At 43.7% G+C, this 26,881-nt stretch overlaps 1 protein-coding gene across 11 annotated transcripts in view; it reads right to left on the reverse strand.

Moving 5' to 3' along the window:
- The window catches only part of SEMA6D (semaphorin 6D), a 564,219-nt gene that overhangs the window by 7,349 nt on the left and 529,989 nt on the right, over positions 1-26,881 (reverse strand). For 3 of the 11 annotated variants that reach the window (XM_030498697.1, XM_030498698.1, XM_030498699.1), the window contains 16 exons: positions 7,287-7,443; positions 6,814-6,925; positions 6,161-6,221; positions 5,995-6,057; positions 5,808-5,909; positions 5,497-5,587; positions 5,096-5,215; positions 4,564-4,652; positions 3,618-3,835; positions 3,378-3,509; positions 3,026-3,181; positions 2,770-2,943; positions 1,853-1,993; positions 1,671-1,751; positions 767-858; positions 377-433 (listed from right to left, as the gene is read on the reverse strand). In XM_030498697.1, coding sequence (XP_030354557.1) covers positions 377-433; positions 767-858; positions 1,671-1,751; positions 1,853-1,993; positions 2,770-2,943; positions 3,026-3,181; positions 3,378-3,509; positions 3,618-3,835; positions 4,564-4,652; positions 5,096-5,215; positions 5,497-5,587; positions 5,808-5,909; positions 5,995-6,057; positions 6,161-6,221; positions 6,814-6,925; positions 7,287-7,395 — 1,798 coding nt within the window. In that variant the 5' untranslated portion in view covers positions 7,396-7,443. Of the gene's footprint in view, positions 1-376; positions 434-766; positions 859-1,670; positions 1,752-1,852; positions 1,994-2,769; positions 2,944-3,025; positions 3,182-3,377; positions 3,510-3,617; positions 3,836-4,563; positions 4,653-5,095; positions 5,216-5,496; positions 5,588-5,807; positions 5,910-5,994; positions 6,058-6,160; positions 6,222-6,813; positions 6,926-7,286; positions 7,444-8,937; positions 8,957-23,743; positions 24,008-26,881 lie in introns of those variants that run through there. The other 8 variants (XM_030498694.1, XM_030498691.1, XM_030498692.1 and 5 more) reach the window with 6 other exon arrangements.

A 26,881-nucleotide genomic window follows, 5' to 3' on the forward strand; every position in this document is an offset into this window, starting at 1 on the left:
AAAGGAGAGGTAAGGAGGAAGATGATGAAATTCTGCCATTCATCTACTAGAGATGACCAATAGGGGCATTCACAAATGCATGGCTGGGGATAAAGAGTAAAGCTTAGTGGACTTTCGAGCAGTGAAGATGTCATCTATGTTAATCAGGCTCTTTAATAAAAGATGTCCCAATAAATAATGAGCTGTTAACATGCAGCTACACAGGGTGAAGTGCTGAGTGAGAAGAGTCTGACTATCTTTACCATCAGTGGGAACATGAGTAAAAGCACAAAAATGGAGGATTGCCAACTGTGCAAAAGGAAGGAAAAAAGGGCTGAAAATGCTGAACTGAAGGAAAGTAAAGGTCATTAATTCAAAAAAATTAAAAAAAACTAACCAGATGTTGGGTCGCCAAATATTTTGTAATCTGGTGTAGCTGTAGTAGCCAAAATTTCTAAAAGAATTAAAGGAACAAGTAATCAGTAAAAAGTAACAAAAAGAAAGCAAAAGATCTCAAACCTGAGTAATGGAAAATAGGAACTAAAGTATTACTGCTTACAAAAATAAATTCTTCAGTACTTTGCTGCAGACCCCAAATAGCTGTAAATTGGCAAAGGAAAGACAAAACTCTGCCACCCAGGACCAAAAAGCTCAGCTCTGTGAACAGTCACAGTGATGTGTTCATCATCTTACTGGAAAGCTCATTACAAATTTAACATCCAGAGTGAGGTGTGGCCAGAGACTACTGTCGAGACATCGCAGAGGAGCAGCAACGACTGTGCCTTACCGTGGCAGTCCCCAAGCTGGACTGTGTTGCCATATTCGACATCTTGTATGTATCCTCCGGTGCTGTGGTTGTATGAAACAAACAAAGAGAACCTGCAATTAACAGTATCAGCAGGGAAACAAAGGGTGATTTTTTTTTCTTTTTCTGGAAGCAGCAAATGGCAACAAAAACAAGAGCTACTGTATGGCCCAAAAAAGTGTTTTACAAAATACACAAGTCAGTTATAACAAGGCTTTAAAACTCTATATAATGTGCTTATGCCAGGAAATAAATAATAATGGAAAAAAATAAATTCCCCTTTTTCAGCAATTTCATCATGTCTTCTATATTGGGCATGCTCTTGGGTTTAGATACAACCATCCAATTATACTAGTTTGCACTGGCCTGCTACAAAGGCCTCTTTTTAAGATACAGCTGCTAATGCACTGTATATTACAGACTTGATTTGTGCAAAATGCCTTTGGTATGCATATATATCACCCAAGCTCCAGCATGGAGGCAAATCTTACTCTCTTCCCACTGTGAATCCTGTGCTTTCATATTTGCAATTGACTGTGCCCTGGCTGCGAGCACGCCTGGGAGGGGAGACTGTGTTGTCCCCTCTGAGCTGCTCAGGTTTGCAGGCAGCAATTTCTTTCCTTCCTGCTTCCAATGCTCTTCTACAGGTCTGTTTGTCTTCCCTCACACATGTAAACCTCACCCTGAAAGCAAGTTTTCACCTAGAGGCTGCAGAACTGGGTCAGACTTTAGTGTTCTGTTCTCTTACATATGCCATACACTGCAAAACCATCTTAAAAAAATGCAGATTTATTAAGTGAGTGCAAGGGAACAGGCATAGGATAAGAGCTCATGTGGTCTATAAAGCATATGGAGGCGCTGGGCTAATTTGGAAAGAAGTACTTACAGCATGCCTGGTGTCACTCTTCCACATGCCTCATCATGGTCTAACCAGCCACAGTATGGGTCCCGTGAAGCAATACATGCCCTTGCAAAAGAAAAACCCCAAAAAATCATGCATTTTTTACTTCCTTCCCAAGAGATGTTGGTGCCCTTCCTTTAAGGGGGAGTTCAGGAACGGGGCCGTACTTTTTACATGACCCGTGACGCTCACACCGACTCAGAGGAATTCTAATGACGCAGCTGGAGAACGCCACGAACAGAGCATGGTGGTCTCTATCCAACTGAAGAGCAATGACTCTTCTGTCCTCCTCGCTCTCAGCATTACACCTGCCCAGCAAAAATAATGGGAGGCCATTATTTTAGTAACTGTAGTACTTTGTGCAGCACTTACACTGTGAACGTTTTATTTACTGTCTGTACATACTGAACAGACTTTATATATATATATATATATACACACACACACACACACACACACACACACGTACCTTCTTAGCCTTTGCAGAGTGATTTTTAAACAAACCTGTGGGTTATCAAATGACAGCTTCTGGCTCCTATTGACAACTAGGTGACATGTTTGCTGAACTATGTAGGAAAAAAATCCAAATCCCTTCTCTTTGTTCTCTCAGTTGGTATAAATATCTCCACAGAGCAGAACAGGAGTCCTGCACTGGACACCTGTAGAGACTAACAGGAATGCTTCCATTCCTAAATTCTTTGCACCAGAATAAACAAGTTTACAATGATTAGATGTAGTTTATACATTATTGGTCACCCTTGAGAAACCCTCAAGATAAGCTCACATCATTTCTTTTTACTGCAGCAGGTAGTTCTGATGTTTCATATTCAGGAAGAAGTGTATCTATTTACAGGAGAATTAGACTGTATCACTGATGTCACTGGAGTAGAATTAGGTTGTTCACTCAACCCATGCAAGATGGCAAGTGACCAACTATTTTCAGGTTATTCAACATAAGGAACACTGTGAAATGACAAACAAGTGGTGATGTTGGTGACAGGGAGTTGGTTTTCATTTACCATAATTTCTTTTAGCTAGGTACCAAGGACTAGATGAAGAGCTTTGGCGTCCTGGTAATACTTACTTTGCATGATTATATGCTTCAATCTCTTCCAGCAATACACTGTCATTCAAAGAGAACGGCCTGGTCTTTGCCAAGATTTTAAGTACTACTCCTGCTTCGGAGCCAACAAATATGACTGTGTAGTTCTGGTAGGGTCCAGCAGCATGGTCTACAGCAATTGCTGTCAATCTGTATCTATCAAGAGCAAAAGGCACATCATTAAGAGCACACTTTCTTGTTTTCCTTTTCACATGCGTTATTTTGAACAGTGTCATACCTGACACGTGTTTTGGTAAACCAGGGCTCCTCAATGACTGAGGGAACAGCCGAATCCATCAAAGGATGAGATTTGATGAATGAGAGGGTTTCGTCTGGGAAATCAATGGAGGTTTTGTAAGCCTCTGCTAGGCCATGTTTTGCACAGCAGCCAGGTCTGAAAGGAGAACAACATTGTTTTCCTCTTGGTATTTTGGTTAATGAGAGAAGGCAGCCTGCTAATGAGCATCCTTATGGCTGAAGTGTTAAGCTCTGCTTTGGTTCTCACCTGACAAGACACTCAAGAGTGCAGCTGATTTAAGGTAGCTCTTTACAAGGACAATATTACAGCATCATGAGTAAGAATGTTTTACCTTGGCTTTGGTACTTTGTCTTCAGGTACAGCTGTCCAAACAGAGTCAGGAGTCTTTTGTTCTTTAAATCTCCCTTTGAAGACTTTCTCAATATCATCCATGCTGAAAGCACACACTGCTGAACCAGGGATGCTGTAAAATTAGACAAATAGTTGCAAGAGCTCAGACTACAATGGCACCAATCTCAGGGTAAGAGAGAACCAGAGAGCTACCTTTGATGTCAGGCTGCTCATCGCTCACCTGTTAAGCTGTGTGGTGAATACACCAACAACCGTGGGGACTCCATTGATTTCTATTATGTCTGTGATAGACTGCAGAACATCAAAGTAGAAGAATGAATCCCCGGGAACTGAGCAGTTGAGCCGAGCTTTCAGGAAGGATGTCCAGTGTTTCTCCAGGACTCTTTGGGACCCCCCCATGTCATTTTTGCATATTCGTGCCACACGGGAATACACAGCCTGTCAAGGGCAAAAAAAAAGTAAAATGGAAAAGGGAGAAAGCCTTGAGAGAAGCAAGGAAAACAGTGCTTGTTGCTGAGCTGTTAATAAACCAAAGATAATTTTGTTAAGAAGCTGCCATTTATCTGCACAGAAAGGATGTTTAGCTCACAGTGCACAGGCATCTTAATGTATCACCAAACAAATGCAGCTCTGCAGCTTTTTTCCCCCTTCAAAATCATATTGTTCATGAGACTTAAAGACTTTGATTAACCATGTGTAAAGGATTTAATAATTTATTATAGAATATCCTTCCATGGTGAAGCATGTGTATTATACTCTGTACTGGCATGACTGAATTATTCAATACGCAGGGACATTAGAGCAACGTCTTTGAAACTCTTCTTTTGTACTGTTTTCTTTTGTTTCTTTAACAAGCATGAAAAAACCCCCCTTGGATTTTCCATTACTTGCAACAAGTGTTAAGGCAACAGCAACACTAGAAGATACCTGCCATGATCTTGCCTACCAGCGAGGCAGACAGAACAGAAACACCTTTTTGGTTGAAGAATACACTGTTCTATTTATTTTTCCCACACTCCCTTAAATTAAAACGATGGGATAACTGTGGACTTTGTACTAGTCCCTACTTCATATTGTAATCTGTGCTTGTTACTGATGCTACTTTAGAATGGCCTCATCCTGCTACGACTCATGGCTACCTGACAGCTTGCTGTGACAATACCCACCTTGCCTAAATTATTGTGCTCTACAGCAATTTCTCGGAAGAAGAAATAAACATAGTTCCCGTATTCTATGGCATGGAGGAAGTGCGGTTCTGTAAGAAAGAGCAAGGAGAAAGTTACTCCAAAGAAATTCTCAATGGGCATATAACACTGACTATACTGTGTGACTTGGCAGCTTCTCCACAGCTCCATATCAGCTAATATGAGCTCCAGCCTTCCAGACACTTCAGGATATACAAATATGGGTGCACTGGAGCTTAAATGGGCTTGAAGTCTTTAATGTTGGCTAATGGACTGTAAAAAGGGCTCACAGAAATTGCATTTCAGCTGAGGTATTTTGTTACTGCAGATTCATTCATTGATGTATTTAAGAAGAATTTGCCTTCATTGGTATTAAACTGCTTTTTTATTGTAATCACACTCTACTGAAAGCCGCATTATGCTGACATTGTAACATACGTGTAAAGCACACTCACCCTCTGCACCACTGAAATGACATTCGCCATGTGTATGCGAAAATACTCCCCCAAATTACCTTTTATCCATTTGGAATCATACTTTATTGTTCTTAGGGCAGATCCATCCCCCATGCTGCGATAAATAACAGCATCACTTGCCAGGAAATCTGCTACCGTTGCCGAATACAATTTTCCATCTAAAACAGAAGTTGAGAACATGGTATTAAGAGGCCTTCCATAATCTACAGAATTCTGACTAGCCTGTATTTTTCCCCATTTCTTTACTGCCACTCTGCCCCAAATTGCTGTAACCTATTTATTAGCAGCTCAGCTTCTAATCCTTTGGAAGCCCTTTAAAAAAAAAATCTAAAAGCAGGGGCACCATGACACCTTTAGCTTTCCTGTGCTCACTTTAAAAGCCCTCTGGCTCCTTTGGTGTCATTAATCATTTAGACTCATTACAAGCAAAAGTTCTTACCAGCAAAGAGGGCGACATTGGTTTGTCTGGCATCAAATGGGCATCTTGCCAAACCACTAATTTCCTCCCCATCATACTCCAAGGTATTCAGCTAGAGAAGAAAAATAAATGCGTGATAGTGTCATTTCTATTTTGTACACTGGCACAATAGCATAACACTGTCTTTTCACCACACTTAATTCAGCACATTGGCTTCTGTCTGGTTTTATTTCACCTTGAAGCACTCTCCAATCACACTGGATGTATTTGCTATAGCATGATTAGTGCAAACAAACCCAGTAATGGATTAATGACGGTTTCAATATTCTTACCCGATAGTATCTGCACATAGGGTTAAATGCATTTGTTCCACAGACAAACACCATCTCATCATTTCTTGGAACAAAGACTTTAATGAAGTTATGGCATTCATCCTGAAAAGAGAGTAAGATGTATTAATTGCAGACTTCACAATACATATTAATGTTGTTTTTCTATACTGTTATATGCTAAACTCACTTTATGTTTGCCTTTCATAGCACAGTTCTCTCGGTCCTGCTGCCTGGACCTCCATGTTAATTTCTGTTGAAGCAAACCAGAAAAGAACATTTGATTTCCTTTATACAAAAAAGGAATTACACCCAAAGGAAATACCTCTCCCTTGCCAGCTCCTGTATCTACTCACCTTGCTTGGGCTAACTTCCGATTTTGGAACTTCATTTAAGTTTACAGTGTAAACTTGGTCCCTGTTTGCAGAAAGTAGAAAGACAAGTAAATTCATTAATTCACTAGCCTTATTTTTGATATACTACCTCTAAAATAGAGTGTTTTGTTAGACCAGAAACTTTACAAAATGCTTATGGATTTTCTGTGTCTACTACCAGTTGGAGAAGGTTGGTCACGGGCAACTTGGGGTGGCTGATTTTTATTGGCATGGTCCTTAGACAGCACCGCAGTGTCCAGTCATCCACCTCTGTCTTTCCATTCTGTTGAAGACTAACCCGGACTGTAAATATTCAAGTGTGCTATCCTCACTTCCTACATCCCAATGTGTCAGTTCAAGTTTAAAATGATCAGGAGAGGTTTTCGTCAGGGCAATAATATAAAAGAGGGGAAAAGAGTATTTGATCACTGGTTTTAGCATAACTACAATAACTGCAGCCTTCAAATCCAATTTTCATGCCCTGGCCATAGATATGGTGTATTTCTCTGGGAAGTCCTTCCCCAATTCTAATTTTTATCTTATTCTGCAGATTTTTCTAAATGAATTTTACACATAAATGCAAAACCAGAAGAGAAAAGAATTTTTATCTAATGAACTGAGTGAAGGAAAATTACCTGCCAGCGATATAAAGTGTGTCTCGAATTTTCAACATCAGTTGGAAGTCCAGCCTGTGCTGAGATTCATTGCCTGAAGGGCGTCCTCTAAATACTGGATATTGCCTTGAATCTGCAAGTAAAAATGGGCTACACCATCACTCAGGATTATAGAGCTAAAGAATCAATATATGGCATTGATTAGCTGTATATACTAGGTGTAGAAGGGTTTAAACTAAATTCCTTGAGTAATGTCTTGAATATAAATGAGAAAAAGATGGCTAATGTCAGCAAATGTTCTTTTTCCTGAAGTTATTGCTGTATTTCTGATTGCTTTTTAAAGAAAATGATGAAGTGTTCTATTAAAGATACAAGCCAGTAAACACATTGCAATCTGGAAGGAAGCAGACTTCTTTTTTCTAACTTCCCAAGTAAAAAAACCCAAACATTAAAACCTTTTCCATAGTGGCTAGCACCATTTGCACGGTACTTACAGTGGTAGTCAACAACATTAATAGGGTCCTCATCTTCAGGGAAGCTGACAGCCCGGCACTGGGACAGACTCATCAGCATCATGGAGGCACAAAGCAGAGGAAGCCTCATGGCTGGTGGAAGGTGAGTACTACCCTTGTGGCAACACTGTTTAACTACCTGCAAAACAGGAACATGGCAATGGATTTCAGCAGCACGGGACAGTAAATGTGACTTCCTACTGCAGAAGAAGGTTTTTTCATTTGTATTTGAGCACTGGCAGCAGTGGCCTAAATTGGTGCTTACGAAAGGCTCCTCTATGTACACTGATGGAAAACTACTGCATGACATCGCCCTACTCAAAGCTGCTCTGAAACATATTGATGTTTGCTAATTTTTAGCTGGATTTACAGGCATTTCCAAAGAAGCTGACGACTGTCAGCCCATTTAATTCACAGGAATCACCAACAGAACATGCAGGCTGCTGACCTGGCAAGAAAAATTGTCAAACTTGGGATTACAGTTTTAATTAAACTGCAATCTCTTTCCATCCCCTCTATCACTGAGTGTCATCCAATAAAGCCCTTTCCCCATAAAATACCTAAATCTTATCCACAAAACGTCATGACACATACAATCTGTCTCAACATCCATGCCATGTTTTAGAATTATTACTTGTTTCCAGGCAGTGCCATCATAATACTAAGTCTAACATGCTCATGGCAAGAGACCTTACGCCTAGGACCAGACACTCAATGCTTTGAGCTGTGCAGCGATTTACACATGTGCAAAGTTAATGCAAACCTGCTGCCTCTGCAGTGTGACAGTGTTTGTCACGTGCCTTGCAAGGGTGGCAAGAGCCTCCAATGGGGCTGAACGGGCTTCCCAAGATGCCACTTTTACCCTAATTGTCACTGTAGAAAGCTAGCAACTTCTAAGACTTTCACATCTATGGATTATACAGCACATATTATGACAGCACCACAACATTGTACAAGGAAGGTTTTTAGAGGGGAAGGGAAACATAACTTCTCCAATTAAACCACAGGGATATTTTAGTGAGCAGAATGTAACTACTCAAGTTGCAATTTGGGTAGGATGCAAGAAAACGCATCTCAAAGTGAAATGCAATCCTTAATGACCACAACTGGTCTGGGCAGGGGTCATATTTCTCATTAGAAACCTGGCAAATGTAGTACTGTTCCCTCCTCCAACCTTTTGGAAGCATTCATTCAGCCCTGATTCACAGGTCAGAGCTTTGAGTCACCAGCTCGATGCCTTGCAGTCGCTGAAATTGGTTATTAAACTCTTTGTCTAAACAGAAAAAAAGAAGCCTTTCCATTTGAATGGTTCAAGAATGGCTGTGAGATGTACATGCTGCCAGCACAAAGTGCCAGACCTGATCCAGCAAAGCATATAAGTATTAATCATTTAATAATTTGAAAAGCAATTAAAACCCCCCTTCATAACAATACTTGACCTTTCAGTCATGTTTACTGGGGATGAAAATACTGTATTTGTTAATTGATACTAGGGCTAGGGGCAGGGCTTCTTCCTTCCGCAAGGCTGCTGAGCTCTCTCAGTTCAGGCTGGTCTGTGAGGAGACCATCTTAAAAGGCTGATACCATCTGGCGATGGGGGTGTTGTCTGAATGCCTGTCCATTACAGACTGACCTGAAAAGAAGAATTTTCCACTGCTACTGATATTTCTGTATCTCAGTCCACCAGTCCAGAACGAATGGGCTGTGCTCTTAGTCAAGATTGATGAGTGCAGTGGTTAATAAACACTAATGATTCCTGGCACTTTCCCTCTGCTCTTCCTTATCCTGACATGGCCTCTTCAGCTGAAGCATCTTGCGTTAAATTACTAATGAGCAAACTTAAACCAAACTGGAATTGATAAAGTTAGTCAAATTAGTTCTTTCTGCTGCAAGCACCATTAGAACAAAGTCCTGCAGCACAGTGGCTCCCAGACACAATAACAAATCATTAATGGTTACACAATCCCACGGAAAGCAGGCTCCAAGTAGCCAACCCACTGCTGTCCCAATGAAAAACAGAGAGGGGAGGCACATAAACTGTACACTGAGCCAGTGCACAGCAATATCTCTAAGGTGCTTAGTAAAAGTCCTCCCTGAAGCCTTATTTTCTTGGAGAACAAATGAATACAAATTGCCAAAGAGCAAGAAGCTCTCCCAGCTATATAGGCTTTAGTTAGCATAGAAGATGAGGCTGTTCATGGCCCACACATCGTGACTCAGAGACCCTTGGCCTGGCTGCAAAATGCACCCAGCCTGCAAACTGTACAAGTTTTGCCAGTATCAAGCATGGGCATGTATTAGGGAGTTTGTTTCTTCCTCTTTCCTTCCAGTATTCTGTCTAGGAAGAATTCATTAGGGCAACAAATACAAAACTTAAATGTAACCTGCCTTACAAAGGCAGACGCCATCTCCTACAGTGAGGAAATGGCTGCAGACAGTAAAAAGACAAATTGCTGCATACTGGCCAGAACAATCATGACCTAAAACCAAACTGTCACAAACCCAAGAAGGAAGGGACTGAAATGTCAGGTAAACAAACACAGTATCAGTTCTCTCAATTAGATTCAGATTTCAGGGGGCGTATCACACTGCCTAAAACAAGGCAAAGTTTTGTACATGTAAAACCACAGGATGTGTCTCCCTAGAGAGTGCACCCAAAGCAGAAAAAAACTCACTCGAAACCCCCTCAAACCTCTGAACATACTCCAGAGATGAACTCTGAGAACATAAAGGCGGGAGCAGTTATGTTCAGCAATCTCTTTTAACTACACAGCATCTGTCACAAGTCTCTATCAAAGAAAATGTCTACATCTGCACAAAGCAAAGACCTTTGTCATGACAAGAGAGAAAAGCAGGCAGAGCGCTGGGCTGGATCAGCAAACCACAGGTAATCACTTCTTACCAGACAGGTAAGGAGTACATTCATTATTATTTTGCTTGTTAAGATCCTACAAGAAAATGAACAGCAGCTTTGATTTCTAGCTACATATGAAAAGAAAATGCACCTGCTTTAAGAGGCATTTAAATGCACCTTTTAGCTGGCTGGACACAGGCTTGAGAACCACTGAAAAGAGAATGAACTTGGAAGAACAGCTGTTCCCTGGATAATCAGAAAAATGGGCTCCATCTAGCCCCTGGAACAGGGGTTTATGACAGCCAGGTGTATGCTTCTGGTAGGCACAGACAGGCTGGTGTGAAAGATAATTCTTGCCACATTCAAACCTTTTAATGGAGACCACTACTGGGGACTACAAATAACAATGCTGAAGTATCTGTTTGGACCAGAATAGCTGATTATGAAATGCTGGCAATGTCTACCTTCAAGAAAAGCCCGGAAACAATCATACTCTGGGTCTCATTATTTCTCCCCAGCCAGGATTCAAACCAGTCTTTGATTAATTTCTCTTATAAATCGCATTCCTAGCACTTCTGCTACAAAACAAATCATGGGGAGTGCAACATTGGAAATTACCATACTGCTATCCCTGCTTTGCAGCCTGGGAATTGAGGCACACATCAAAGCTGAACTTGTGACCAAGGCCCACCACCAAAAAAGCCTTTCCAAAGGCTATGAGGTGCTCTGGGTCATACATGCTCATTCCTTGGAGAACAGGCAAATTGCCCAGTGTCACCCAAGTGGAAAAGCCAGTAACAGACCACAGATCTTCCAGCCATTTGGTCTATGCCATAACTAGTTGTGCCTGCAAATACAGAGAAACAGAGGTGTAAATGTTAACTGCTGGAACAGATCCACATCCATAAAGAGGGCAGCAGCCTGACTGAACAGGCTTCAGTGCAAGTACTGTTGGTCAAGTGGAAGGCAGGCAGTTGTCCCAAGTAATAAACTGGTTCTTTGCAGCTGGTACCTTTCAATCTCAGATACAAATCCCATCCTTCAATTCCTGATTGGGGGAATCCAGAGAAGCAGGACATCATTTCTGTTAAAATATGAGCCCGCCTTCAAACAATCACACATGAAGGGGAACAGGCTGGTGTTTCTTGCCCATTAATCTACTCCAGCCATTGACAACGCACTGGTGACACTCCATCACTCATCTTTGTGTGCACTGCCATGTAAAAGGGAAGGGGGGAAGAGAAAGGGCATTCAGCCAGCTGGAGAGAAGCAACACATAAAATAGCTTCAAACCATACTGACGCAGTATCTTCTAGTCACTAAAATAAATAAATAAATAAATCTTAAAACTCTCCTGAACACAATAAATGCTCCTCAAGAGGCTAAGGGCAGGCAGGAGTGTGGTATGGTAAATCCAGGCTAAAGTTCAAGATAGGTCAGAACAAAAGATATATCCTAAAAGTTAATTCACTTGTGGATAGCTCGGCGAGGCAAAGGAGAAAAGGGTCGCAACAACAAAAGCTGAAGAACAGGCCTGTAACATGACGGGACTACATCGCCCTCCTTCTCCACGAGACGCATGGCAAAATCAGGCTGTTAGGTGAGATCAAGGATTCCTCTGTGCTTGGAGGTATGTGTTAACAATAACGTTGAGGGGGGACAGGCAGAATTGATTAATAATACGCTGAGTTTAGTCAATTTATGTGATGTGGTTTCCCACAATCCCAAGTGACTGGACTTCAACAGATGAGGAAATCCTTGTTGTCCTCTGCTCCCTCCTGCATGCAAATGGCTCCCTGAGGGCACCAATTAGTGCAAATGCACCAACTAGTGCATTTCTGAGATGGTACCTCCTGAAAATCTGAGCATGAAACCACTCTAATAACAAAAGCTAAAACAAAACAAAACATCCTTTACTGCTGCTTGTTCACAAATGCTGAAGTCTCTCGGGGCCTACAGCTGAGACTTCAGTTCCCCTTTCTGACAGAGAGCAAAGCAGAACCTGTGCAACACTCAGCAACTTCCACTCATCTCAGCCTTTGAGACAACCTAGTGAAGGTGACAGTGCATCCCTGGACAGTGGCTTCAGGGCACTGAGCAGCTGGCCAAATCAGTGCTTCGAAGCTCTTTAACCAGAAGACCACTCAAACAACAAAAGATCTGTTGGCTGGGTTAGAGCAAGTCACAGATTTCACTTGCAACCAAATAAAAGTTATGTTAGTCTCCAAATGGGATCTTACTTGTTTTTAGCACCAGCCACAGCCCCCCTTTTTGGGGAATACAAAGGACTAGTGTAAAAAGGGTTAAAAATACTGTTTACTACAGCCTCAGGGATTATCTTTTGATGTACAAATCACGGTCTGCTATCAGCAGGCTGAAAAACACTAGCTGAAAAGAGTATGGTTCAAATTCTGGGCTTCTTGAAGTTAAAAGGCTGTTGGCAGTGACTCTGCTTTAGAAGGCTAAGGATTCACATATGAATTTACTTGCTAATGGTAACTACTACCAGGTTGGAGAAGTTCAATTTCTAGACCAGCTTGCCAGTAAGGTGCTGTTGCAGGAGCTGTGCTTCACTAGTGTATAGCACAGAAAGGTACGTTGTTGCTGAATTTTGGATTGTCAAGCAGGTCAGTCTTTTCAGAAAACAAAACATTAAGAAGAAAACATATGGAGGTGCTACAGGCCACCTTCAGTGGTGCCCTAGACCTGTTGTAGAAATGCAAGCATTGGCAACCATGTATGCACAACAATATTCACTCAGAATAGCATCTTACCCCTGCTGTGCATGGAGTAATATAACTCTAGAGTAGAGCCACACACTGGGGGAACCAGGCCAAATGTGTTTTGGTACTCAAAACCTGAAAATGAAGCATTTTTATATCATCCAATTCAAAATACAAGACCAGCAAGGCCCAGGGTCTGGAGGCTTGAACTCTAGAGAGGGAGCAAACAATTCTTTGTGCTACCTCTATTCTTTTTGGTCTTGGTCCTTTTTACTATGTCTCACTGCTTGAAATATGTATAATGAGTAATTTGCTTACAAGCCAGAAAGTATTCCACACAGAATGCAACATTTGCCTTAAAAATCTGCATCAGCATCTATCATATGAGAAGCAGGGGATGAGATTCCCATTTTCGGTCATATCTATACATAGGTTTTCCAATGATGCAATTGCTTCAGTGTGGTAAGCCCTCCCAAAACAAGGGTACAGCGGCCAGCATCAATGCAAATGTGATTTTCTTTTTAGTTTTTATTTTTTTCAAATGGCATTCCAGTACAAATGTGTTGCTTCTAATGAAGGCTGACTTCAGTGAAGTTCCTGAAGGCGATGCCTGACATAGGAGTTTACTGCACATTCAAATCTCAGCGATTGTCTGTGATGTGATAAATCCATATTGTGGAGTTTGGTGACAGATTGTTTCAGCGAATTATCAAATCACACAGGAAAATATTTGTGGTTATAACAAAAGAAACATAATTCTTGTAGTCCCTTTTAGAAACTACCTGTTTATTCATACAAAATTATGCTGTAAGACCTGTTCCTATCCTGTAAATGTACACTCAGATTTATGTACCAAAAGGTACATAGCCATCCTTTCTGAAACAACTTTAAAATCTGCAGCTTTGAAGAAAACATACAGGATATTTGGAGCCATGATATTAATTGAGCATGAAAGTGCAAATAACAGGTCTGTTATTTTAAGATAATACTTGACTTCTTCTAAGGATTCTGCATTAACACCTCTTGATCTATGCCTAAGCAAAAAAGATAGTTTAATATTAAAGTGATGAAACCCTACCACTGAATATCACAGCTTTCATCTTAATTGGCTTATGGCACTGCTAGCTACACTTCAGTTGTTTGCAGGCTTTTAACATTACAGAAAGCGCACCCTTCTTGCTCTAGAACAAGCTGACAGAACGCCTGCAAAATGGATAGGGTGATTTTTAATGATGCAAGTGTTTAGTGGCTGATTAGATGCTCTTTGAGGGCTAAATTCTACTGTGATCAAAAATTTACTTGAGCACAAGGTAGTTTCAGCAGGAAAGGAAATAAAATGCTGAGCAAACTGTAAGTGATTGCTTCAATTATGTTTATTTTAAGTTTACTTTTGAAAGTGAATGTTAACTACCTTCCCTTACCAGGGCGATACGGAAGTCCTCCAGCTGAAAACAACCTTTGATTTCAGCTCACATCCGTGGTCAAATCTGTTCTGTTTTACAAAACCCCTGCAGCACACGCTCCCCTTGAAAGTTTGCCAGGGTTGAGCTATCGGTGCAAGGAAGTTTGACTTAAGCAGTGCTCTGGATTCACCATTTTAGCAGGCCTGCATTTTATTAATTCAAACTGCTCGTGCCCAACTGAGACTGCCCTAGGAAATACTAAATTTATTTGTGAAGTGTCCAAGGACTGGTGCAGAGAATGTCAATACAGTGATGTCCAGGGTTTGTTCTATACTCCCAGAACTGATCCTCTGCTAATTCCTGGCCCTGGGCAGCACGAGGTTCTGCTCTGACCCAACACAAGGAAAGCCATGCCACCCTGCTGGGTTGAGCAGATGTACCTCCATCAGGGTGAACTCCTGCATACTCCAGCTCACAGCTGTGCCAGAGGGGTCTTTCAACAGTGGTTTTTAGTCTGAAATACTTTTATCCTGAAAACTAGAGAGAAGTCTTAAGCCATGATGGCAAAGACCTAATTATGTGCAGTAGTACATACATGCTTAGATGTAGGTTAGGAAACAGCCAAACAAAAGCCTAAAACCTGGACCAAAGTATTACCTCCTCCTCCCTCAGGGAGGGTTAGCTACAAAGATGGGTGAGTGCCATAAGTGAAGTAACTAAGTATTCTTCCTGCAATCCTACAGTCCATGATTTACATAGCAAAACTGCCACTCATTTCAGCATGATTAGGCATCATCTGATAAGGCAGCTCTGGGACAGGTATAAACCAGTATTTGCAGGCGAGGACATAATGAAGGTCTTGGACACAACTTGCACAAGTCCAACTGACGCCACAGCCATGGCGAGCTGCTGGCAGCACCCCTGGGTCTCCCGTCTGCGGGCCCTGCTGTCTCCCAGCAGTGGAGAAAGCAGCCTTTGCCTTGAGCAGTGCTCCAACCCTGATCCCCGAGATAAGCACTGCCCATTTTAGACCTGGCTGAAGCCCAGGAGGTCAGGGTTTGCCTACAGGATGAAGTGAATGGGATGTTCTGAAATGGAAGGGAGGCTTGGGGGGTGGGAAAGAATATGCACCGACAAGCAGGACAGCTGAAGGGGAAAAAGAAAAAAAAAAAAAAAAAAAAAAAAAAAAAAGGTATCTGCACTGTGGAGAGGGCACATCTGCTATTGAACAGGCTGTGCCTCAGACAACACTGCTGCCACCCTCACTCCAGAAAGCATCCCTTCTTCCCACCCACTGCTCTCATTGCTATAAACATCCCTCCAGCACCCCAGTGCAGTGCCCTGCTGGAGCATAGGGCTTGCTGGCTTGAGTGCTGCTGCTAAGGTAAAGGCTGCCACATTGCCCCTGCTCTCACTTCAAAGAGAAAGTAAATGGCTCCTGGAAAATGTGAGGGGAGAGACAGAGGAAGACTATCAACGGGCAAGGAACACATCAGAGCATCTTAAGCACTGCGCTAGTATTATCAGTATGCCATTCTCGGAACTGGAACAGCCAGCCAGCCTTGCCCACAAGAATACTGCCTATAGAGACTGAGGAAGAACATGTTTTTAACTAGTCTTGGTTTTTCTGCATAGACAAACCTGCTAGCTGGCCACCCGGTCACCTACTTGTATATGCAAAGCATGTGCTCTGCCACTTTCCTGGGCACAATCAACTACATGTACAAAATGCAGGCATGAAAACCTGGAGGAAGCCTGAGCTCAAAGTTACCAATTACTATTATCTTGTTAAGCATTAAAGATTAACTATGCCAGTGAAAGGATGTGTTATGAAATGTTTTTCCCAGGCTGAAAAGTAAATAGAGGGAGAGTTCTGTGTTCTTTCATCTCAAAGGCTACTCAGAATTTGGAATAATTGTTTAAACTGCTGCTTTTATTTACCACAATACCAAAGCATAGTCACTTGCCACGTGACTGCTCATATTTTCATTTGAGATGTCGTGCAGAAACACATGGAAATCTGGTGAAGGCAAACCAATTTTAGAACATGTTCCGAGCAATTGTTTTGCAGTACTGCCCTACAGTATGAAGTCTCTTACATTTCTTAAATTGCCTAATCAAATGCAGACTCTGTTCCAGTCACGCTAAATTTTCACATAATGACAGAAAAACACTTCTTTCTAGCCTAGCGCTGAACAGTTGGATCACATTATTACATTTGCTGCTTTTGTAGTCTCCGAGTGTGTATTTGTAAATGTATGTATATACATACTCACAGGGGACAGAGGGAACACTGGTGCTCATGCTGCAAGACCCTGGGGACAGTTAGAGGGGCAGATGTATGCCTTGAGAGAGGTACCCATCCTGAGGGTCTTCTGGGAGCAGCTGGCTTCACACACTGGTGTAGTGGTGGAAACTTTAGTTTAGTTAAACATCAGATGTATTAGTGCAGGATTTGATCCAGCTGATTCCTTATTCTACAGTCTGCTGAAGTTACTGAACTGATGCAAATGCAGTTAGGTAAATTATACCCATGTTGTTACCACTTTAGGATTGGAAGCAGGACTGGTGCAATGTGAAACCCTGGCTATCCTGCTCTGGGTCCCAAGCTTGGGCATGTCCCTATGCAGCACCACAGATCTGCCCACTTTCCACAGGCCAAATGCAATCTGCAGAGCCCACACTGGTCTGTGTGTTCCAGAAAGTTGTCCGGAACAGCATCCAGCCATGTTGGACACCAGCTCCCCCTCCCCTACATCACCTCAATATAACAGTCACTCTGCAAGGCAGGGAAGTATGTGCATCACCATACTTTGGCATTTTGACTAGTGAGCCACAGAGAAGCCATGGATCAGATGTTTAGAAGTAAAAAATAATTCAACTCAGTAACATATGGACTGCAAGTGCTTGAATCAAGGTCACAGGGAAATCTGTGGCAAATCAGAGAACAAGACTTAGAGCCTTACATTACAGCCTGTGCCATTCTCTCCTCCATACCAGCCTCCCAAGATCCCCAGTACAATTACACTGTTGCCCTAAATCCTCGTGTTATCACCAGTAATACTGGGCCAGTGTAAGAATGTGATTAAATAATCATATCTGACCCCCACACTATATATGTCTGCAGGTCTGTTTTTCCTCTACAGTTGCACCAAATACATTTAGCTGTGTGTTGGCACAGTTTGCCATGTAAGACCACTGTTCAGTCATGAGCAGTGCTTGTTATATCTTTGGCAGGGATGAAACCCTGATGCTTTAGAGGGAGGAAAAGCCATAATCCACTCGCAGTAAAACCTGCACAGTGGTACACAAGTAAAAAAACCCAAACCTATCCATACCCTTGCAGGGAATCAGATTAATCCCCAAAGCATGGGATTTGATTATTTTTGTCTGAAGCTATCAATAAGGAAAAAAACCCTACATAATGCTAAAAATAGCCACACAGCAATTATTTTATGAAGAAAATATGATTTACTGAGCAAAACATTACCTGCTTTTCAGTGTCAATCTTTGACAAACACATGCTGGGTCAAAGAAATCATCACTGAGAGCAGAAGTTTGCAAATTGAAAGAAACCATTCAACTCTGCAAGATGATTCCCCACTCCCCTTATTACTCCTTTCATGAGACACCTGGGGACATTGTTCACACACTGTTGACAGCTTTCACACCACTGCTTTTCCTCTGTTATCCTTACCCTTCTCTTCAGCACTTGTCTCCAGGTGGCAATACACAGAAGAGCTATATTTGCAAGGGGTGCCAACGCTGGCTCTTGGACAACTGTTGGAAAGCCAAAGGGCCCTCTCCTGACTTGCAGCTTGGGTGGTTCAAGTTGCTTCCAGAGGGCCCTGCACCTCCCTGACCCACCAGGCAGGACACAAACATTTAACACAAAGCATGCTGCATCACTCGGGGAACATGCAGACTGTTTACAGCTCTTGTTTAATTACCATTACACTAACAGGCAGACTCACAGCTACATTCAGACACCATCTAAAATTTTAATACTGTAGGCTTAACTGTACACTAAGGCTTTTGTTAGTCAAACACACATTTTTCTTCTCTGTAGTCTCCCAAGACAGGGTGGTTACACAGCCTGACAGGACGCAAGTGTTCAAACAGCATGGGAAGGGAGTACCCAAGTGGAGGGATATCTAGACAAGGGCTTCAAATACAAGCGTGAGAATTTTCTTTTGACCCCAAAGTGCATCTGTCATGATACACAGACACAGAAATAGCAGCAACACTTTCTGCTGGTGCTGTAGCTGCCCCAGTCCCTGTCCACCCCCAGCAGCTATAAACATTCCTGGGAAGCATGGCAGCACCATTTGAGGGAAATACCTTTTGTTTCATGCCACAATAAAGCTCTGAGGAAGGTCCCACCCAACAGAGGTGTGAGCTGGTACCTTACTGCTGCTTGGGAAAGCGAGAGACCCAGCTGTCTTGACCATTTGGCACAAGAGAGATGAACTATGTGGTTCACATCGAGAAAAATCTATTACTGCAGTAAAAGCCGAGCTGAGTGACCAGCTGATCACCTCTCATCTCTTGTGAGGTTTCACTCCCACCTCTGGTGGGCAGCCAGTCTGTGATGCTGGTCCCTGCTGCTCACTCATTACCTTTCCAAACGAGCACCTCTGTGTTTGCTTCCCAGCTGTCCCTCATGCACTTGAAGAGCCCCCCAGCATGCATCTGCCAATTAACTCCTCATTCTCATCCCAAGCCCTCTTCAAAGCTCTCCTTTGCCTCTGATGCCTACAAGCATGTGTGCCCCCTTTCCCCAACACACGCAGCTTGGCTATGTTTAGGCACTTGCGTGCTAACACGGCTGCTGATTATGCAGGCCAACGCGGTCTCTTGCTTCTAGAGGCCACTGCCTGACTGTACCCATCTGCCGTCTCTTCCCTTAAACCATCCGCTGGGGGAAACAGGATCCATCCTTTCTATCCTGTGTTTATCCAGTGCCTATTGAATTAGAAACCTGGGCTGCGATTTGGCTCCTAGATGCAACCATTAAAAAAAATAACAGCAACAACAAAGCTTTTTGCAAGAAGAGTATCTGTGTGCAAATACGACCTCTGTAATGTTACCAAGGTCAGGCAGACCAAGGCCAATCTGCTGTGCAAGAATATAAATCAAAGCTGCCCAGGGACTGATTTCAGTTACAAGGTTTGTAACCATTCTGGACAGAACAAATGTCAGTTGCTTGCATGAGCTCCTTGCTCCTCCTCTTCACCACCACTGCTCTGCTCCTCCACTTCCACCCAGCCCCTCCCTGCCTGGCAACACCTCTTGACCTCCTTTGCTCTTGAAAGCAAGAGTTCTCTTCTAGCAAGAAAGCTGTGCCTCACACATGATGCACAGCCACGCTAGGCCAATTTAGTTAAACTATGCAAAAATCTCAATAAATAAATTTAGCACAGAGGCACAAGCACATTCACCTGCTGGTTACCTGCCATCCACAGCACACATCAGAATTAAAACAATAAATCCTGCAACTTATTTCCTATTGCATTCATAGATCTGCAAAACAAACCAAGAAAAGCATCTGTAGCAAGTATTAGAGTCTGGGCACAGATCCTGTGAAATCACATGGTTTCCGCTGTGGAACTAAAAAGGCTTCTACAAGAATGTGTGAAATACACAGCGAAACTCTCCATTTCTTTCTGTGCTCCTTGGCAGTTTACGTGGCTAAGTTAAAGCAGCAAGTTCTGTTTCTTTCGCTGGCGGCTCTCAGAGCACACCCAGATCTGCACACTGAAAGAGCACTGGGCTCAGCGAGCAGCTTACTCCCCTTCCAGTAGGTACGGAGTTCATGTAACCCCACTCCCAAACAACAGGTTGCTGTCTCCAAACTGGAGCCCTGAAAAGAAGGAGGCTGGCCTCCCTCCTCCTCCTCCTCCTCCTCCTCCTCCTCCTCCTCCTCACAGCCATTTTGTAGCCCTTGTGCAGGTGTGCCCACTGAGCTGCAGCAGGGCTGGGGTGCCAGAGCTAAAGAAACTTCATGTTCTGGATGTTAACTTTAGTTACCATAGCCAGACAATGCTGCCAGTGGCATGGAAGAAAAAATTGCTGGAGCCAGCTGTGCTGTTCACAGTTGGATGGTTTCTGTGTAGCTCCAAATGGTTATGGAGCCAGTAGCCTGTTGTGGCCAAGGACAGGATGATGGATGGTCTACACACACTGTCCAAGCAGGGAGAATGGCAGAAGTTCACTTCAGGGTTGTTAAAATGCTAATCTGGGTTAGTTAACAAAAGCAGAATGGAATAGAAAAGTTAGGGAAATAAACACTCCTCATGTGTTATATATGTGCACTACAGATTTGATCTCTGTGGTTAACACAAACATCTGACTTTGGAAGTGGGACAATTCAACAGTCTTCCTGTTTGAATAAACTGAATCAACTTCTGATATTAGCTGTACTGTAATTACTGTCAAGCCACAGCGAGGGAAAGTGGGCTACAGCAGACAACACACAGAGCTCCGGAAAACAGCATCGGAAGGGCAGTAACACAATTTCCACTGCACACATCTTCCTTGTGACATGGGAACAAATCAGAACCTATTTTCTCCTGAACTCGAGGCTGGCAGCTATTCACAGAACAAGTAACAACTTAATAAAATGGCTTAGATGGATTTTAACGGTAACTGCAGTAGCTTATCTGATGCGTAAGGAAAGAGATCATCTGTTCTAACAGCAGTTTTGACGAAAGCAACATTTGAACTGTTTTAATTACATACAGAGCTGCTAAGACTGAAAATAACTTGTACTACCCAATGCAAGTAAAATGCCTTCCATCTTTTCCTAATTACTTGTGGAGCAAATTATTACTCCATCCAATGGACAGACATCTGATTTTCTCAAACTGGAATTATAGGTATGTTTAACACACAGGTATGTAATCAACCACGACCTCCTCTGGTCAGTAAGCAAAGCCAACACAGTGTATGCCTTGAAAAATATCAAAGACTGCAATGTAAATAAGCTCAACATAAGCTTATACACGCACAGAAGCTCTTGATATAACTGTTTCCTTTGTCTTACAAACACAGACTAAAATCAAAACAGCCTCTGTCATATCACTTGCACGACACTTGATGAAAACTGACCATATTCACATATGATCTCCACTTGGCTTCAGATTTCACTTTTTCTTTTCAGAAGGAAGCATAACCGAAGCATTTTAACATTTCTATACAGGTTCCAGCTAACTGGGCTTCACCACCTTCAAGGGATGTTAAATCCTGTGTTAAGTGCCACGTTTTTAAAAGAATTTAAAATGCATAGAAATCAAGAGCTGCAATCTGTGTGAGACCAACTGTAGAAAGACCAGAAGATATGTTATTACAAATGCCTAATGTACGCTTTGAAGTGAGAGCTTCTATGACGTATGTTTCTCTACCTTTACACATCTCATGACAGGACCGATCAGATCAAAGACCAATTTAGTCAGAATTAATTGCATATATAACTAAGCATTCTATCTAAATGTGTGCTCTTCCTAAGCCTACATCAAAGTTACAGTGGCTCTAAGGGCTAAAGTACCTGCTCTAATATCAGCTCAGACCAGCCATACGGGGGAAGTAGAAGCATTTGGATGGTCCAGCTCGAAGGGCACGAGAAGCTGAGGGGAACCCGCAGCCACACAGCTGGTTTGTGGAGCTTTGACAGGGCCATCACTGTATTCCTGGCACACACTCCTGCATCGCACAAAGCATGTTTAGAAAATGATGTTATCTTTGTTGCATCTCAACCATAGAGGAGAGCAGCTAGTGACAGACTGCAGGATATGAGGGAGGAAGGTAGCTGTTCACTGTAACTAAAGGTGCAGATGAAAGTGAGAAGCTGGTTAAATAAACCTATTTAGAGCTTCTGGGTTATACTTTTTTGGCTGTCCTTTTGAAGACAAATCTGAGCTACATAATTCTGAATGCTAATAAACTCCTACTACAAACCTTTTCTTCCTGTTTTTAAAACAACTGAGCTTTATACTAGTTAATATAAAAAGTGTTGAAGTTCATGATGATATAGAAAAGAAATCAGAGCACTCAACTGGCAATTTGTATTTATCTAAGGCAGAGTAAATGTTTATACAATATCTGCCAACTTAACAAAACACGCCTGTCACTTTCTGCATTAAACATGATTACGTACAGCTTAATTTACTGAATAGTAACTTAAGTAGACTTTAGAGGTGCATAGAATTTCATAGTGTGAATAAAGCAGGAAAAACGTCTATTCTCTTTTGCCACAAAAGTGATTGCAAAGCTTTACAATGAGCTTCCTGTTGGACTTGGAAAAAGGAGAGAAGCTCAGAAAATTCTCTGTGAAAGTATTTGTATGTGGGAGCAATAGACCAGCAGTAAAAGCCTCTCAGACAGTAGGAAGCTGTTCCTTCAGATAATATTTAAGTGAATTCATAAACATTATTAAGGAAAGACTAACTACTTAGAACACAAAGGTATCCCAATAAAGATGCATGTTTTTTGCCAAAGGAAATAACCAGGGGAAAAAATGCCACACGTTTACAGAGCACTGAACAGTATTTTGGAGGAAGTTTGCTGTAATTCCTGCACATTATGTGCGAAGCGTGTGTGTACACGGATAAGCTACAATACCATCTGTACAGCAAGTGCCACATATGTGAGCATTATGAACCATCATTGCTGCTGCTATGCTCAAAAGTAAATGTATTCTGAGCCACACACACACATATAAATACAAATGACTCTACACACTGAGGGCTGATTTTTGCTCAAATTACTCACAAAAGCCCACGATACAGACATAGTCTTGACCAGAAGAAACAACTCAAAGACTGGCAAACACACACCACCACCTCCCCCCCAGTTTGAGACTAGCTGTATTAATGCTAACAAGTGGGATAGCCACCGGAACTACAGTATTTTCAATACATCGACCTAAAGCGTACTTAATCGCATTTTTCAACTCGCACGATGAAACACAATGACAATCATAAACCCCGGCACAACCACCCCACAGCCCTTTAAAACACAAGCATAATATTCACCTAGAATTATCTGTGTGACCTTTCATTTCCATCCAGCGCTTATAAATAATAAAGAAGGCTTTAAACCCTTTCTAATTACTCCCTGAAAGCAGCTGTATCTGTTTCTGCAGTGCTAAAACGCCCTCCTCCTCCCCCCCCCCCCAAAAAAAAAGAAGAAAGTTTCCCCGCTCCACACCTGAGCATTGTTTTCACCAGGAGGCGAGAGGACAGAGCGGAGCGATCCCTACCTCTGCACAGGGGTAATTCAGAACCGACTCTAGTATTTGTTTCCATCCATAATTGATGGGGAGCTTGAAACACAGCTCCCTCTGCCTCCCAGCGCCTGCCGGGGAGCCCGTAAATCACGCCTCGCTGAGCGCCCGCACCGCCACCGAGCCCCCGGTGATGAGCCGGCTCAGCCCCCGACCCAGCGGCAGCCCAAACTCACCCCAAGTGCCCCGGGGCGATTTCTCCGGGGATAAACCAAACAGCTCCGCTTCGGCTCCCCCCGCTCAGGCCAGCGCTGGCTCCCACCGCGGCCGCCCGCTCCGCTCGGCAGCGCCGCCGCGCACCCGCCGCGGCCCCGCGTACCTGCCGCCGCGCCGCTGCCCACGGCCGCCGCCCGCCGGCGGGGCCGCCTCCTCCGCCCGCTGTCCCCCGCCGGGCGCCCCATCCCGGCGCTCCGCTCGGGACCGAGCCAGCGCAGGGAGACGCGCCCCGCAGAGCCCACCCCCAGCCTCCCCCGCCCCTCCCTTTAATGTGTTTATTCCCGCCCGCCCCTCGCCGTCCCACCGCGCCCGGCCCCGCTCCGCCCTCCGCCCAAACACCGCGTCCGCTCCGCGCCACTACCGCGGCCAACTTTTCGGTTCCTGCCGCCGCGGCGGCCCCCCCGGCTCGCACCGCAGCGCGGCCCGCGGGAGGCGGCGGAGCTCCGCGCTGAGCCGCGCCATGGCGGGGCGAGGGGGCACCAGCACCACCTCGGTCCCCTCTCTCCTTCCCTCCCCCCCCGCGGGCAGCACCGGGCGCGGCTGCGAGCGCGGAGCTCGGGCAAACTTCGCCCGTAGTTTTCCCTCCCGAAGCGCGGCGGTAAAGCTACCCCCAGCCCCGCGCCTGCCCCGCCTCCGCGGGCGCGGAGGTACACCGCTGGAGCGAAGCCACGGGGAGGCGGTTTGGTTTGTTCATCGCCGGCGCCGCCTTCGCTGCTTAATAGAGAAATGTTCATTTCTACTCGGAAAGAAGTCACTGCGAGCGATGCAGTTCTGCAGGCTAATGAGACTCAATTTTGCAGCCGAGTACTTCGCGTGTGGTGGTGGTGGTGGTGAGGGGTGTCCTTGAAATGACATCTTTGAAGTGCCTGCCCAACATCCCCTCAGATAGTCCAGAAACAAAAGGTTTAATCCCAGAAATGAAGTTCAGGAAATAGCTGTCACTAATTCATTTATCTTCCCATGCAAGATAAATTAATTAAGGCTTAAAGTGCCACGAAATATTTTGGATGCCCCTGCAAGAAAAAGGATTCCTCGCCAAAGTGTATCATCTGTGTGTGTTTGTTTGATGGGAAACGGGAAGAATTCTGAGTAGAATTTTTGCTGGGGAACTCTCTCTTGTCAGTCACATGCAGTTCCCAAGTTCCTGCCCTCAGCTCTGCACTGCCTCCACCGCAGGTCCCTGGACAGGTCGCTCCTGCCTGCACTCGGTGCTCCCGAGCAGGGATTTGGGCTGCTCTGGCCGGTTCTTAGCCCACACCAGCACCGCTCACCGCAGGAGCATTGCCTCTTGAGAACTGATTCATCAGAGCAAGGGCGCCAGGGTTTGGCCCATAGTAAATTCTCTTTAGAGATGGTGCCAACAGAATCCCTCAGCCATGGGAATTGGACGTTTTTGGCAAGTCAGTCCGTTGGCTGTCTCCCTCTGATGTTTCCTGGTGGTGACAGGCTAAAGGCGAGATCATTATGGGCTTCCTTGCAGCAGACACAGCGCGGCTGTGTTGCACCCGAGGAGCTGCTGCCTGGTTCAAGGTGCAAGGACAGTAGTTTCTCAGGAACAGCCCTCATCTGAAAACCATCAAAATCTGCAGAGTGCATGAAAATGCTGCGATTGAGACTGCTCGCTTAGTTAGGAATCAAATTGCAACCTGAGGACAAAAAGCTTAGAGTGCCTCAGAAGGATTCGTTCGGTTTCAGGGAACAGCTCCGTGGCCTTTCCTCTGGGACTCAAAACACCGGGAGTAGCCCTGCTGCCGTGTGGATTTGTGGAGGGTGCGGGTACCTCGGTGCAAGCTGCCTGTGCCAGCACAGTGCAAATGTAGGATTTGCTTCTTGGGTTTTTAAATGCCTGATGGTGGTGCCAGCCAGAGGAGCTGAAGCCCCAGAAGAGGCACCCATCTTTTCATTCAATACATCCGTTTTGTGACTGGCATGTAGAAATTCCTCGGCAATGCTGCTTGGTTATCCCTGCAGTGGGGGCATGGGAAGCACTCAGCCTGTGGCATCTGCTTGGGCTGTGGCTGCACGCTTCCCTCTGCCCGGAGAGGGGCTGCCTGTGGGAAGGGACCTTTCTTCCCTGCTATACATCCCAGCCACAAGCTGTCTCAAGGCTTCCATATATCAGGATGAGAGATTAATATGGTTTAAATCTCCTTCTGCTTCAATTAGGCAGATGACACAATATTAAGAATTGGATCGCATTCCTCTAGGGCAAAGGGTTTCAGTTTGAAGTACAGCATTTCAGAGGATTTTGGTATAGCCTAGACTAATATCTTGTGTCTACACTTAAATATGGTAGTTTATTATAGTTTCAAAATGTGCTGCATGGCTAGAAACCACTTTATGTAAGGATTTAAAGTATGTGCACCTAAAATATGTGTGCAGTCAGGGAATTACACAGCCACAGGTTTTTAAACACAAATGTATGCAGGCTCCTATTGATATGATAAACTATCAGGAACATGTGCTGCAAAGCTTCTTAAATCCTCATTGACACAACAGACCACTATTGTGTCAATAGTGTGCAGATTAATGGGCTATTGTCAGGCTATTTTAGGCCTTAACTTTCATTTATCCTAAAACTTGTTCTTCATTGTAACTCTTAACCTTTGGATTCTGCCAACACATTTCTTGTCAAAAAAATACTAATGGAATTAAAATAAACCTGGCTTTTAAATGTTAATTACTCCTAGAATGATTGATTTGTAAAAGAAACACATCAGCAGAATCTGAAAGTACAGAGGCACAATAAAATGGACTATTAGCCCAAGAGGACCTGCTCTGGCTCCGATGAGACTGTCCCTGTGTATGGGATGGTAATGAAAGCACTTACTCCCCATCTCTTAGGTATATTTTATGGATTATTCCTCTTGCCTAAAGGACTTTTCACCCTCTGAGTGTTTTAACAGACTTAAGCAACAACTCATTCATGAATTTGAAAATGTAAGCAAAATATTCAAAATTTACATACAAAGAACCACCATCTGTTAGAACAACAAATTGAGTTTTTGCTTAATTTAAATACGGATAATACTAAACTAATATGTGTTTAAACCAGACATTTCATTCTGCTTGAATGCCTCCATTGGGTTTATAACCAA

Source organism: Strigops habroptila, chromosome 9, assembly GCF_004027225.2.
Source record: "Strigops habroptila isolate Jane chromosome 9, bStrHab1.2.pri, whole genome shotgun sequence".
Classification (NCBI taxonomy): Eukaryota; Metazoa; Chordata; class Aves; order Psittaciformes; family Psittacidae; genus Strigops; species Strigops habroptila.